The sequence below is a fragment of the Stylophora pistillata genome, chromosome 3 (assembly GCF_964205215.1).
Source record: "Stylophora pistillata chromosome 3, jaStyPist1.2, whole genome shotgun sequence".
Classification (NCBI taxonomy): domain Eukaryota; kingdom Metazoa; phylum Cnidaria; class Anthozoa; order Scleractinia; family Pocilloporidae; genus Stylophora; species Stylophora pistillata.
The window spans coordinates 44,077,910-44,088,184 of NC_142521.1; the positions used below are offsets into that span (position 1 = coordinate 44,077,910).

The 10,275-nt window shown below is 39.7% G+C and overlaps 1 protein-coding gene across 1 annotated transcript; it reads right to left on the reverse strand.

Moving 5' to 3' along the window:
• Positions 1-243: 243 nt before the first annotated feature.
• Positions 244-8,439, reverse strand: LOC111342417 (solute carrier family 22 member 15). Its single transcript, XM_022949491.2, has 10 exons — positions 8,278-8,439; positions 5,785-6,068; positions 5,299-5,527; positions 4,515-4,713; positions 3,580-3,795; positions 3,263-3,397; positions 2,835-2,932; positions 2,394-2,505; positions 1,581-1,653; positions 244-968 (listed from the first exon to the last, which is right to left on the reverse strand). The coding sequence occupies exons 2-10, from the start codon at positions 6,064-6,066 to the stop codon at positions 762-764; spliced, it is 1,551 nt and encodes a 516-aa protein (XP_022805226.1). The 5' UTR covers positions 6,067-6,068; positions 8,278-8,439; the 3' UTR covers positions 244-761.
• Between the last annotated feature and the right edge of the window lie 1,836 nt (positions 8,440-10,275).

The window sequence follows — 10,275 nt, forward strand, 5'->3', positions numbered from 1 at the left end:
GCGAAAACTTTGAGTTTGAAATGTTTTCAAATTGTGCCCGGAAACCCAATGCATACAGATTCACGCTTACGCGGTAGTGATGATTTAATGATCGCGGAATGGGAAAACCTTAATAAGCTGTCTGCTTTAATATATAAAACCCCACCAAATTATTCTGCATGTACCTGAAAAAAAAATACTCGGAGCGTAGCCTAATTTTTCTTTTTTCCCATTGATGATCCAGATATTGAAACGAGTGGCACATTTTGATATTTAACTTCTGATTGTTTATTGTCAAGCAACGTTTGGCAGCGTTTTACCATAAAGAAAATATCTATTAGCACCTAAAAAAAAGGGAATCATGGTAGGCGTTATGCTCGTTCGTTTTGTCGTAGTTGCTGTTTTTGTTTAGTTGTTTTAGTTGTTTGTTTGCTTTTCAATTGGCTGAGAATATAAGGATAACACATGGCAAAAATTTTGCCCAAGAAAAAATATTTGGCCCGATTTCCAATTAACAGCATGAACCTTGCGTCATGAATAGGGACGGTTTGTTCGTCCGATTGATACTGGCATGCATAACAGCATTGTCCCCCAGGCAATGAGGATTGAATGCAGTAGTTGGTACAAATAAGTATTATGGAGAGTTTGTTACATAGCAATTAAACGATTATAAAAAAAATAGCCACAGGCTTTGTCTTTGCATCTTCCTGCTCATTGTAAGGCTGTAGGATACGAAGAAGCAATTCTTTCTCGTTGGTAGTAGTGGAGCTGTTGTTGCTTTTTCACATTAAAGCGATCGTTTCATCTTTGTTTTCAGGAACAACCTCGTTTTCGTTGTCATCCGCGTCCTTCTTTGGCACACTCTGATCAGAATACAAACTCTCCACGGTTGGTTGATTGAGAGTTTCTGGTAAAGTCATACATCCCATAGCTGCTGCTATGGCCAGACCAGCCATTATACCAAAGGGAAGGAAACGATGAACGGTAAACTGTTGAAAGAAAGTAAATTCAGGTTTTTAAAAGTAAATCCAGTAGATACCTTAGGGACAGAGGGAAGCAGGTGTTTTAAAAGAGGCGACCGTGCAGGGGAAGGTGGGGATAAATTTAGAGAAGTGCGGGGCTATCGGAAAGATGCCATGAGTAAAGGTTCGACTGTATTTTGTAAGTTGTTATTCCCCTGGCACCTGATAATAATGTATTCAATCTGTCCGTCTGGTTCCTGGGCATTTCTCTCTTCGTGTCTGCTTTTGCTTATTATTTACCTATTCATTCATTTATACTGTTGTTGTTGTTGTTAATATTTAACTCGCCCTTACGCCTGAGGGGGGAGGGGGGGGGGAAGACAGGTCTGTCTTTGTCTCAAATCCGAACGATTATAGTCTATGTCGACCTATTTGTTTACTTGCTTGCCACTTTCACGGGATTCGTTCTAACTTTCTATCTTGTGTATCCAGCTTTATTTCCTTTGCAGAATTTGTTTGTTCCAAGTTAGGCGTGATTACTTGTTTTCTTTAACGAGAAATCCTTAAGCAAACCACGCACACCAAGAGATATAATATATCGCACTAACAGAGTAAAGGACATATAAATTGATTATTTACCAAGAGCGGAGCATAAGCCGAGGCAAAAGCGCTTACACGGGCTGAAGCCGTAGATGTACCCATGCCTACATTTCTATGAGAAGAAAAAAAAAATGTCAATTTTCAGGTAAACTGTATCAATTTATTACCTTGTCAATCTGATTATATCATGAGAATCATTTATTCTTCGTCATTTGTAAACATTTACAGTAAGTCCAAGGTTAAAGTTAAGAACTTTTCCCTAATACTAAAGCAGGCTCACGCCTCTTGACTTCACCCGTTCACACTATATCTAATTCCTTATCTAAGGGACCGTCTGGATGAAATAAACTCTTATGATAGTTCAAAACGAATGTCTCACAGGTTCATCCAGATCACAGCCACAGAATCCAGACAGATCTTGGACTCATTCATGCAACTGCAGTTGAAACTCTTTGTGAAGTCAACGAGTGGCTTTCAGAAAATTCCAAATGAAAACCTTTTGAATATGTACGATTTTTAAAACACTCCTCCAATGTGGGGAAAAAGAGAACAGAGGCTTTCGAAATCGGTGACGTAAGGTGCGTCACTATGCCGCCACTTATATCAGCGATTTTTTCCGCTTTAATGAGGAGGACATGAGCAAAGACTTTAGGAGGTCTGTTTTTTTTTTCTTTTTTTTTTAGATAAAAACACACTAGCATAAGCAGCTAAAAACAAACCGAGTAAAGTGAAATTTTTACTCTGTTATGATTGACGAGTAAACGAATACTTTAAAAAGCGCATTGAAATGACCGACATTCTAGAAAAAAAATAGGAGGAGCCATCTTTTAAACAATACATCTTTCAGTTTACCTTATAGTCGTTGGAAACAGTTCAGCAGCGTAAATGTAAACCAAGGAAAAGGCTATTTCACTATTAAACCTGGCAACGACCATGGACATGAAGATTTTCCCAGCCATGTAACCTGGGGTAGAGAAAAATCTTAAACTGATTAGTAATAACAAAAAGAACACTTATAGAAAGTCACGGTCAGAAAAAGCCTGGGGAGCATATTTAAAGTTTATTCGAGGGCCGAATAGAGAGTTTCTATGATCGTTGTTCATGGATGAACAGTTCCGTCAAGAGTCTGACGATTCACGAATTTTCCATCCGAAATGAAATGCATATCTTAGTGCAGCGATATGAAAATTCCACCAATCGCTGCAACTTGGTGGCTGGTTAGTTTGTGAGTTTTAATCGTTAATTATTGAAAAAAATCTTTCCTCTATGATAATTAATTTGTGAGTTCTTCACCTTTATCGTGTTCAGCTTTGTCTGACAGTAGAAGTGCCCCAATGGCTCCTACAGCAGCTAACAGAAACGATACTCCAAGAATTTTTCTGCGGCCGAACCTGTCGAAATAATAGCAGAAAGTTTTTGATCTTAGTCGACAACTGAACAAAGAAATCGATGGTCAAACTGAATTTGATTTCTCTAGGCTGCTTCACTTTAAAGATATTTTGATTGAATCATCCTTTTCTATGTATGGCAGCAGACTTCAAATGGTATTCAACTTGGAGTGACAATTTTTTTATCTAAAAATATTATCGGTCAGCATATACAATAACCAAGTTTGTAGTCAAAATTTATATCTTTAGAATCATAGACGTTTAGAAACTTTAAAGGGACAAATAAGAGAGAACAGATATAAAGAGTCTCTTTACTTTAATAGTAATACTTACTTCATCGTCAAAGCAGCACTTATTGGGTATGCTGGCAATCCAGCTACGTTAGTTATGAGGACATTTATGTAGATATTTCCACCGACAAAAGGGGCACTAAAAGCTATTCCCCAGCTGATAAAGGATGCAGAGAACCTTATCATGACGGGAGAAAAGACAAAGATAGAGAGAAATTAGGAAATTGAAGTTAATTTCAAAACAATTGCTAAAAGGGCACATTTCTGGAAATAATCACGACAACATTTTTCAAGTGTGATTTATGAAGAAAAAATATATTGAACAACTCGTGGATCATTTATATTAGAGACATAACTTACCACATTAACCAGGAACCTAACGTCTTGTGAATCATTTTGCGTGACACAAACAAATCTCGGAAGTCACCGAGCCTCTCGTTCTGCTCTTCTTGTGATAACTCCAGTGATCCAGTGGGCATTTCTTTTCCATTCAGTTCAGCAACTTTACATAAGATTACCCTGGCCTCCTCTTCTCTCCCTTTCTTTAACAGCCAGCGGACAGACTCTGGGATAAAACTGAAGGCGGCAATAGGGTTAATACAAAATAAATGAAGATAAGTCCTTTTGATCATTGGAGATAACAATTTTGGCTTATAATTTGGTTTTATCAACTTAGTTGGTGATGTAAATTGACAATCAGAAGAACCTAAAGAAGTTGGATACAGACAAGAGTTCCTGGCAGATGAAAGCGAAGGACAGAGCTGCGCGGAGGAATTTGATGGAACCTACAATAAATGAAACAGTCATTGTCACTCCCGACAGACTGTTATGATGATATATGTAAACGTAATCAAGACTAAATAAGAGATTATATCGACTGACGGGTTACCCCACCTAGGCGGGTTACTTTACCCAACTAGGGTCCCCCACCCCCATGTAAATAGACCCCTAGTTTACCTGGCAGTGTTATACGTTGGTGCCTCGGCGTGTTTTTTAGCTTGTTCTTTCGACTAAATTATCAGACATCGACAGAGTCTTAAGAAAATAATAAGGATCGATATCTGTTTCATACTTATCGTTTTCCTGGGTATTCTGGTATTACTGACTGAAAAACATAATTCTCTCGATTTTTCTCAGTAAACTTTGAATCTACCGATATATCCATTGTTGACCTCGGGCTTGAAGATGGACGCAATCAAATCACGCGACTTGCAAACATAAACTCAGTGGAGTGGACTAAGTTCTTCACCTGGAAAAACTGCTTGGTATCTATCACTAAAGTTCTGTTTACTCACAAGTATCCAGCCGTAAAGAATAGTCCAGGAGTTCCAGTAACAACAGTGAGCTGACGCCAGTCTCTTATAGCGTATGCCACTCCAGCTAGGATCATGGTGAACAGAAAGTATCCAGTCCATACCAGTCCTCCAGCTACACCTCTGTAGCGAATGCCGGAAAACTCGGAAGTCAACACGAACAACGGAATACTGTAAGCACCTGCATAAATGAAAACCAGTCCTCAAGTCCGTTGATGCTAGAGCATTTTTCAACTAAGTGTCGCAAGTTCTCCCAGAGTGGATTGTTTCTTTTTTGTTTTGTTTTTTTTTTACTTCGCTCTGTTATAAGTCCGGAAAACTCGCTCCACTCCCTCGAGAAATCAGACGCAGAACAAAAACCCAATCACGACTTTTTCCCGCGCTTCCCCGCGTTTTCTCGCGCTTTAGGCAGGTTGATTGTTTCGAGTTTGAGTTCTCATTGGCGCCTAAAGTTATTTTCCTTTCTTCTGATTGGTCGTTGGGATTTGGTTTCACGACACTCAACATTTAAGCGCAGCGGTATGAGCCTTTCCATTTTTTTCTGATTTTGAACCTTTTCAGCATTTGACTTTTTCTTGTAAGACAACTTCTCATCCATTGTAAAAAAAAAAAAAAAGAAACAGACAGCGCCTCCGCGAGAAAAGTTCAATGTTACCACACTGTCCTCTTCACAACAAAATTGAGATTAGTCGAAATTTCACTTTGCCATTGTTCCATTATTGTTTGTTTAATTATAAAAAGAGGATCCTTTCTTGCATGAACTTACCAATCATAAATCCAACAATGCAACGACAAAGTGCAAAAAACCAGAATGCAGGAGAGAAGGCTGAGATGAAATGAACCAAGCAGCAGAAAAAGCCGCAGAGGAAAAGGGGGCGTTTCCTCCCAAACCTGTCAGAGAAGGTGCTCACAAGGATACTTCCAACGAAAAATCCGGCAAATATGAGAGAAGTGGAAACGAATCCCAAAGACCCGCGCTCACAGACCAGGTCAAACTGTAAAGTTTAAAAATACTCTCCATGATTGCAAGACTTTGACAGTTGATGGATATTACCAAATACTCATCGAAAGAATTCCTTTTTTCTTGCTCTTTTTCTAGCTTTCCTAATGTAAATTTGCCTTTTCAAAGAAGTGAGTTTTGAATTTCATTTTGCAACCAGCATCGCATAATACTAGGACTCCAAAACAACTTGGCGAATTTCTTATGTGGCGAGTTTCTTATGGTGATAAAATTCAATTTCCTAGTGTTTACCTCAGTGACAGTAGAAGTGAAATCGTCTGCAAATTTCCAATCTTCCCTTGGAATATTGCATCTGTACTTGTACCTCTTGTCTCCAAGACTTATGGTGTCTGTATAGGGACAAGTCGAGTTATTTTGACATTGCCAACCAGGCTCCGATGCGATGAAGACAGAAATCATCACAGGAACGGCCCACCAAAATGCATAGGCGAGATTGAAAAATATGTTGAGAATAATTTGGTAGCGACCAAAGCTGCCAATCTGTTCCAAGACCTCATCAGTGGTTAGCTTCATTTCTAAAAGGTAAAAATTAATGAAAATACGGTTTTCTATGCATTTATTTTGAATACACTTCAAACTTAATGGTTTTCTGAAATTTAGACAAAGATCGAGGTCGACTATCAGCAGGATTTAACAATGTCAATAATATCTCATCTACTTCAGGGAAACAGAGCAAATTAACTTTCTTAATTACTTATGTAGTCCTGGGACTCCTTCACCTTGCTCCTCCGGCCCGCCCGTGAGCGGTCGAAACAGAACGAATAGTCCTTTTTACAGCTGTGGGTTTGGTGGCCAAGCCTATGAACAGGAGTGAGGCTAAAGGTGACCCTGTTGTGACAGAGACCTGTATCTACCCAGCATGATAACAGAGAAATTTGCATTTGAAAAGCAGCAACATCTCTATCCTAACAAGATCACCCTTAGCCTCACTCCTGTTCAAAGGCTTGACCACCAAGCCCACAACTGTAAAAAAAAGACTATTGGGGTTTTGACTGCCAGTCTGACCATGATTGAATTTTTCGAGATCAAGTATTTCCACGAAGCAATAGGAAATGAAGACAACACTGTTTGGTCGGGTTGTGGTCGCCTTTAAATGAAGAGGCACGAGGATGGACGAATTTTTTTGTGGCTACTGCCTCCTATAAAGCTGGGGAGGCGAGGCTGCATATGTTATCGAAAGTAACAATAGAAGGCCGAACTTCACCCGATTTTTTGACCCGATGCCATGTCATAAATTTTTATTTCGGATTATCTTCGTAGTTCGACAGTTGCACTGGAGATTGTTGGGCGCAGCATACACTAAAGAAAGAAGAATACCCGTTGAAACAAAGTATGTTGTGCCTAAACAACCCAAAATGTCACTTTTTCAGTTCTTACCGTGACACACCAGAAGACGAAAAATATTTCAAAATCATTTCAGGATGGTGCGGGATTGAAACCAAAACTTCTCCTTGTAGAAATATCTTAATAGATGTGAAAACTAAAAGGATTTTTTATCCATTCGAGAGATATTTTACCGTTTGACTCAGTGAATTTTCCAAGTAGATTCGGAGATTAACTTTTTCAGCTCTTGCCGTGACGCTACAAAAGCTGATAAACAACTCAAAATAATTACACAGTGGCGTCTTCGGTGCGTAAAACAGAAGTAGCTAACTCGTGATAGATGTGATCTGCAAATCGTGGAAACCTTGAAGAATTTTTTTTTCTTTATTTTTTTACCTGAGGAGAGAAAATTTTAATCTTTGAATCAGCCACTGATGCCCAAAAGAGCCGGATAAGTTCTCTATGTACCAGTGGCCTTTCTTTTTCTTTTTTTTTCATTTTATTGTAATTCTTGATAAGGTGGCATAAACTATAGCTCAATGTTTCTTCAAAGTTATCTCTAATATACACACCTTGCGACAAATTGCCGTTAAATCAATTCTAACGACAATTTTCATGTAATCCTATTCATTTGCGATGAAATATGAGCAGATTAAAGTGGCGCTAGCATTCTTCTTCATTCAAAACAATGCTTTCATTGTTTCTTTATTTGTTTGAAGTTTGTTTTCCTGGATAAAATTTAGACAATGAAACTCGTAATATTTCACCGAACAAGCTCATTTTCTTCGCAGACCAACACAATGACAGCAACCGTAACATTCTTACTATAACCTGAACAAAAACACATCGGCATTGAAAATCAGTGGCCAAACAACTCGTTATGTGGTCTAAATAAGTGGTATGAGCGACCAAAAGCCGGTTTGTTATCATTTCACTTTCCCCCTTGATCAATGGAATAACTGAGGGTCGAGGGCTGCACGTCACAAACGATCAAATTACAGCACTAGTAAAAGTAAAGAAAAGCCTGTGTTCTTGACTATAACGTTGTTACTATAACGTTATAATTTGACTATAACGTTAGCCCCATTGGAAAATTAAAAGAAAGAAAATTAGGTCAACCGAGAATAATTATTTTGAGATTTTGGCAACGACAAGTATAATTTCAGACGACACCTACAATTTCAATCTCAGTGCGCATCTCTTTCATAGATGGTAAGGCAACGACGCAAGGATGAGAGGTTAACCATTTCCGATTTTTAATTAACCACGCTCAAACACTTCGTTTTCGTTTCAGCACAAACAGGGTTATGTTTTGATCCTGTGATAAGTATGAAATTAAGTAGGCTTGGCACGACAACAATCGCCCTCGCATCGAGTAAGAAGTTTGTTTACTAAGCTCACCTCGTAAAGTTTCTTCCGCCTGTTTGTGATGATTCTGGTTCGCGTTATGAATGATTACAGCTTTATTGGCTCAGGTTGATCTCAGATTTCCTAGTTTTGTGCCGAGAGCGATAACATGCAAACGCTGTTCATTAAGACAGAAGCCGTTATGGCAAACAACCTTTACAAAAGAAATCACCCAACTATGACTTGACAGGCGCCAACGAGCTTTGCATGATTATTCAAATGTATCATTCAAACGATCTAAAAGCTGGGGCAAGCCGTCGCACAACATCACTTGGAACCTTAAACACGAAGGCGCGCTATAAAAGGAGCTTTAGGTCTCACTGGACCATTTGTCAATCAACCGTCGTGTGATGTAGAACTCTTAAGGTCGGCACACACGACGGGACTAGTCCCTGCGACTAGTCCGTGCGACTAGTCCGTGCGACTAGTCCGTGCGACTAGTCCGTGCGACTAGTCCGTGCGACTAGTCCGTGCGACTAGTCCCGGCGACTAGTCCCGGCGACTAGTCCCGGCGACAAGTCTTTGAAGGGTTTACACGAGGGGACCGGTAGCAGGGACTAGTCCCTTAAGGTGTTCACACGAGGGCACTCAATTGCACAAGAACATAGGAAAATTAAGAGGCAAAAGATGTTTCTTAGTCTGGTGCGTTACACGAAAACAATGAAAATTTGGTAACTTTTCATTGTAGCACTATTAAACATCAACGCAAATGAACTGCACTTATTCAGTCGGATTATTCATGCTTTTACGTGTTCCCTTTTTGTTTTTGTTTTTATTTTTTTATTTTTAAGAGACACAGAGTAAAATAGGGTAAAAATTCCATCAAAACGGCTCCAAGACATCTGTATATGTTTACAAAACTAGAAATAGTTTTTTTATTCTTCAGTTGTAGAAATCTAGAATTCAGGGAAAATTCATAGAAACTGCAGTGTTTACAAATACCTGAAGTCACGCATCAATGATAAACACCAAAACGGTAAATAAGCCAATCACTGACCCGTGATTGGCTTATTTACCGTTTAGTCGCAGGGACTGGTCGCACGAACAGTTCACACGAAGGGACAAACATTTGTTTCATGCGACAAGTCCCTGCGACTGGTCGCACGAATTCAAACCAGTTTGAATTCGTGCGACCAGTCGCAGGGACCAAATTTTAGTCCCTGCGACCACAGAAATATGTAGTTCACACGAAGGGACTTGTCGCATGAAACTGGTCGCTGGGACTAGTCGCAGGGACTAGTCTCCTCGTGTGTGCCGACCTTTAGAGTCAAGTCAGCTTGAGCCACAGCTACTCCAAAGCAGTGAACAGTGGGCGCATTCCTCAAAATTGTTTTATGTATTCATCACAAGACAAGAATTTTTGAGATTTGTATTTCTTTTCTCCAATAGAAACTGTCTTTATTTGTGGCGGTACTTTTGAGATCGAAGTAGGTGGTTCGCACATTACCTCATGCCACCATGCTAGTGGAAGTAAACAATAGATATCTCATTAGCTCCTTTTTTTCGTCTACCAGCATTTAAATTTGACCCGCACACGTCAACGGTGAGTGACAAATGAGCCTTGGTCTTCCCAGGCAAGACTTCCTTATTTAGCGCGCCTTCGTGTTTAAGAAACCACGACGGCGACGGCAAAGAGGACGTGGAAAACAAGAGATCTAATTGGAAGAACAATAGCTCAGCACGTGCGTTTTGAAACTTTGTATATTTCTTAGCCGTCCTATGCAAAACAACAACGTGAAATCGCCAAAATTTGCGTCGTCTGCGAACCGAAACCGCGACGGCAAACTACTTTAATTTGCATTTGGAACTCAACGGCTACTTTATAAGTCATGCTGAAGTTGAGCTGTGGCGCTGTACGAGACAGTGAGCTCCTGCAGCCATTTCTGAAATTCTAACTAAGAGTAGAAATTCATTTTTTAATCGAAGTCTTCCTTGGCGTCACCGTCGTGGTTTCTTAAGGTCCCCCTATTATGGTGGAGGGTAGTGCGCGTA

Bases quoted from the DNA above. Each gene is read 5' to 3' on its own strand.
- LOC111342417 (XM_022949491.2), bottom strand. From the start codon at position 6,066: ATGAAGCTAACCACTGATGAGGTCTTGGAACAGATTGGCAGCTTTGGT. The intron at 3,796-4,514 runs GTGAGTAAACAG...TGCCGCCTTCAG, and splicing joins TTCTTTACGGCTGGATACTT to TTTTATCCCAGAGTCTGTCC. The intron at 1,654-2,393 runs GTAAACTGAAAG...TTCTTCTCATAG, and splicing joins CTGTTTCCAACGACTATAAG to AAATGTAGGCATGGGTACAT.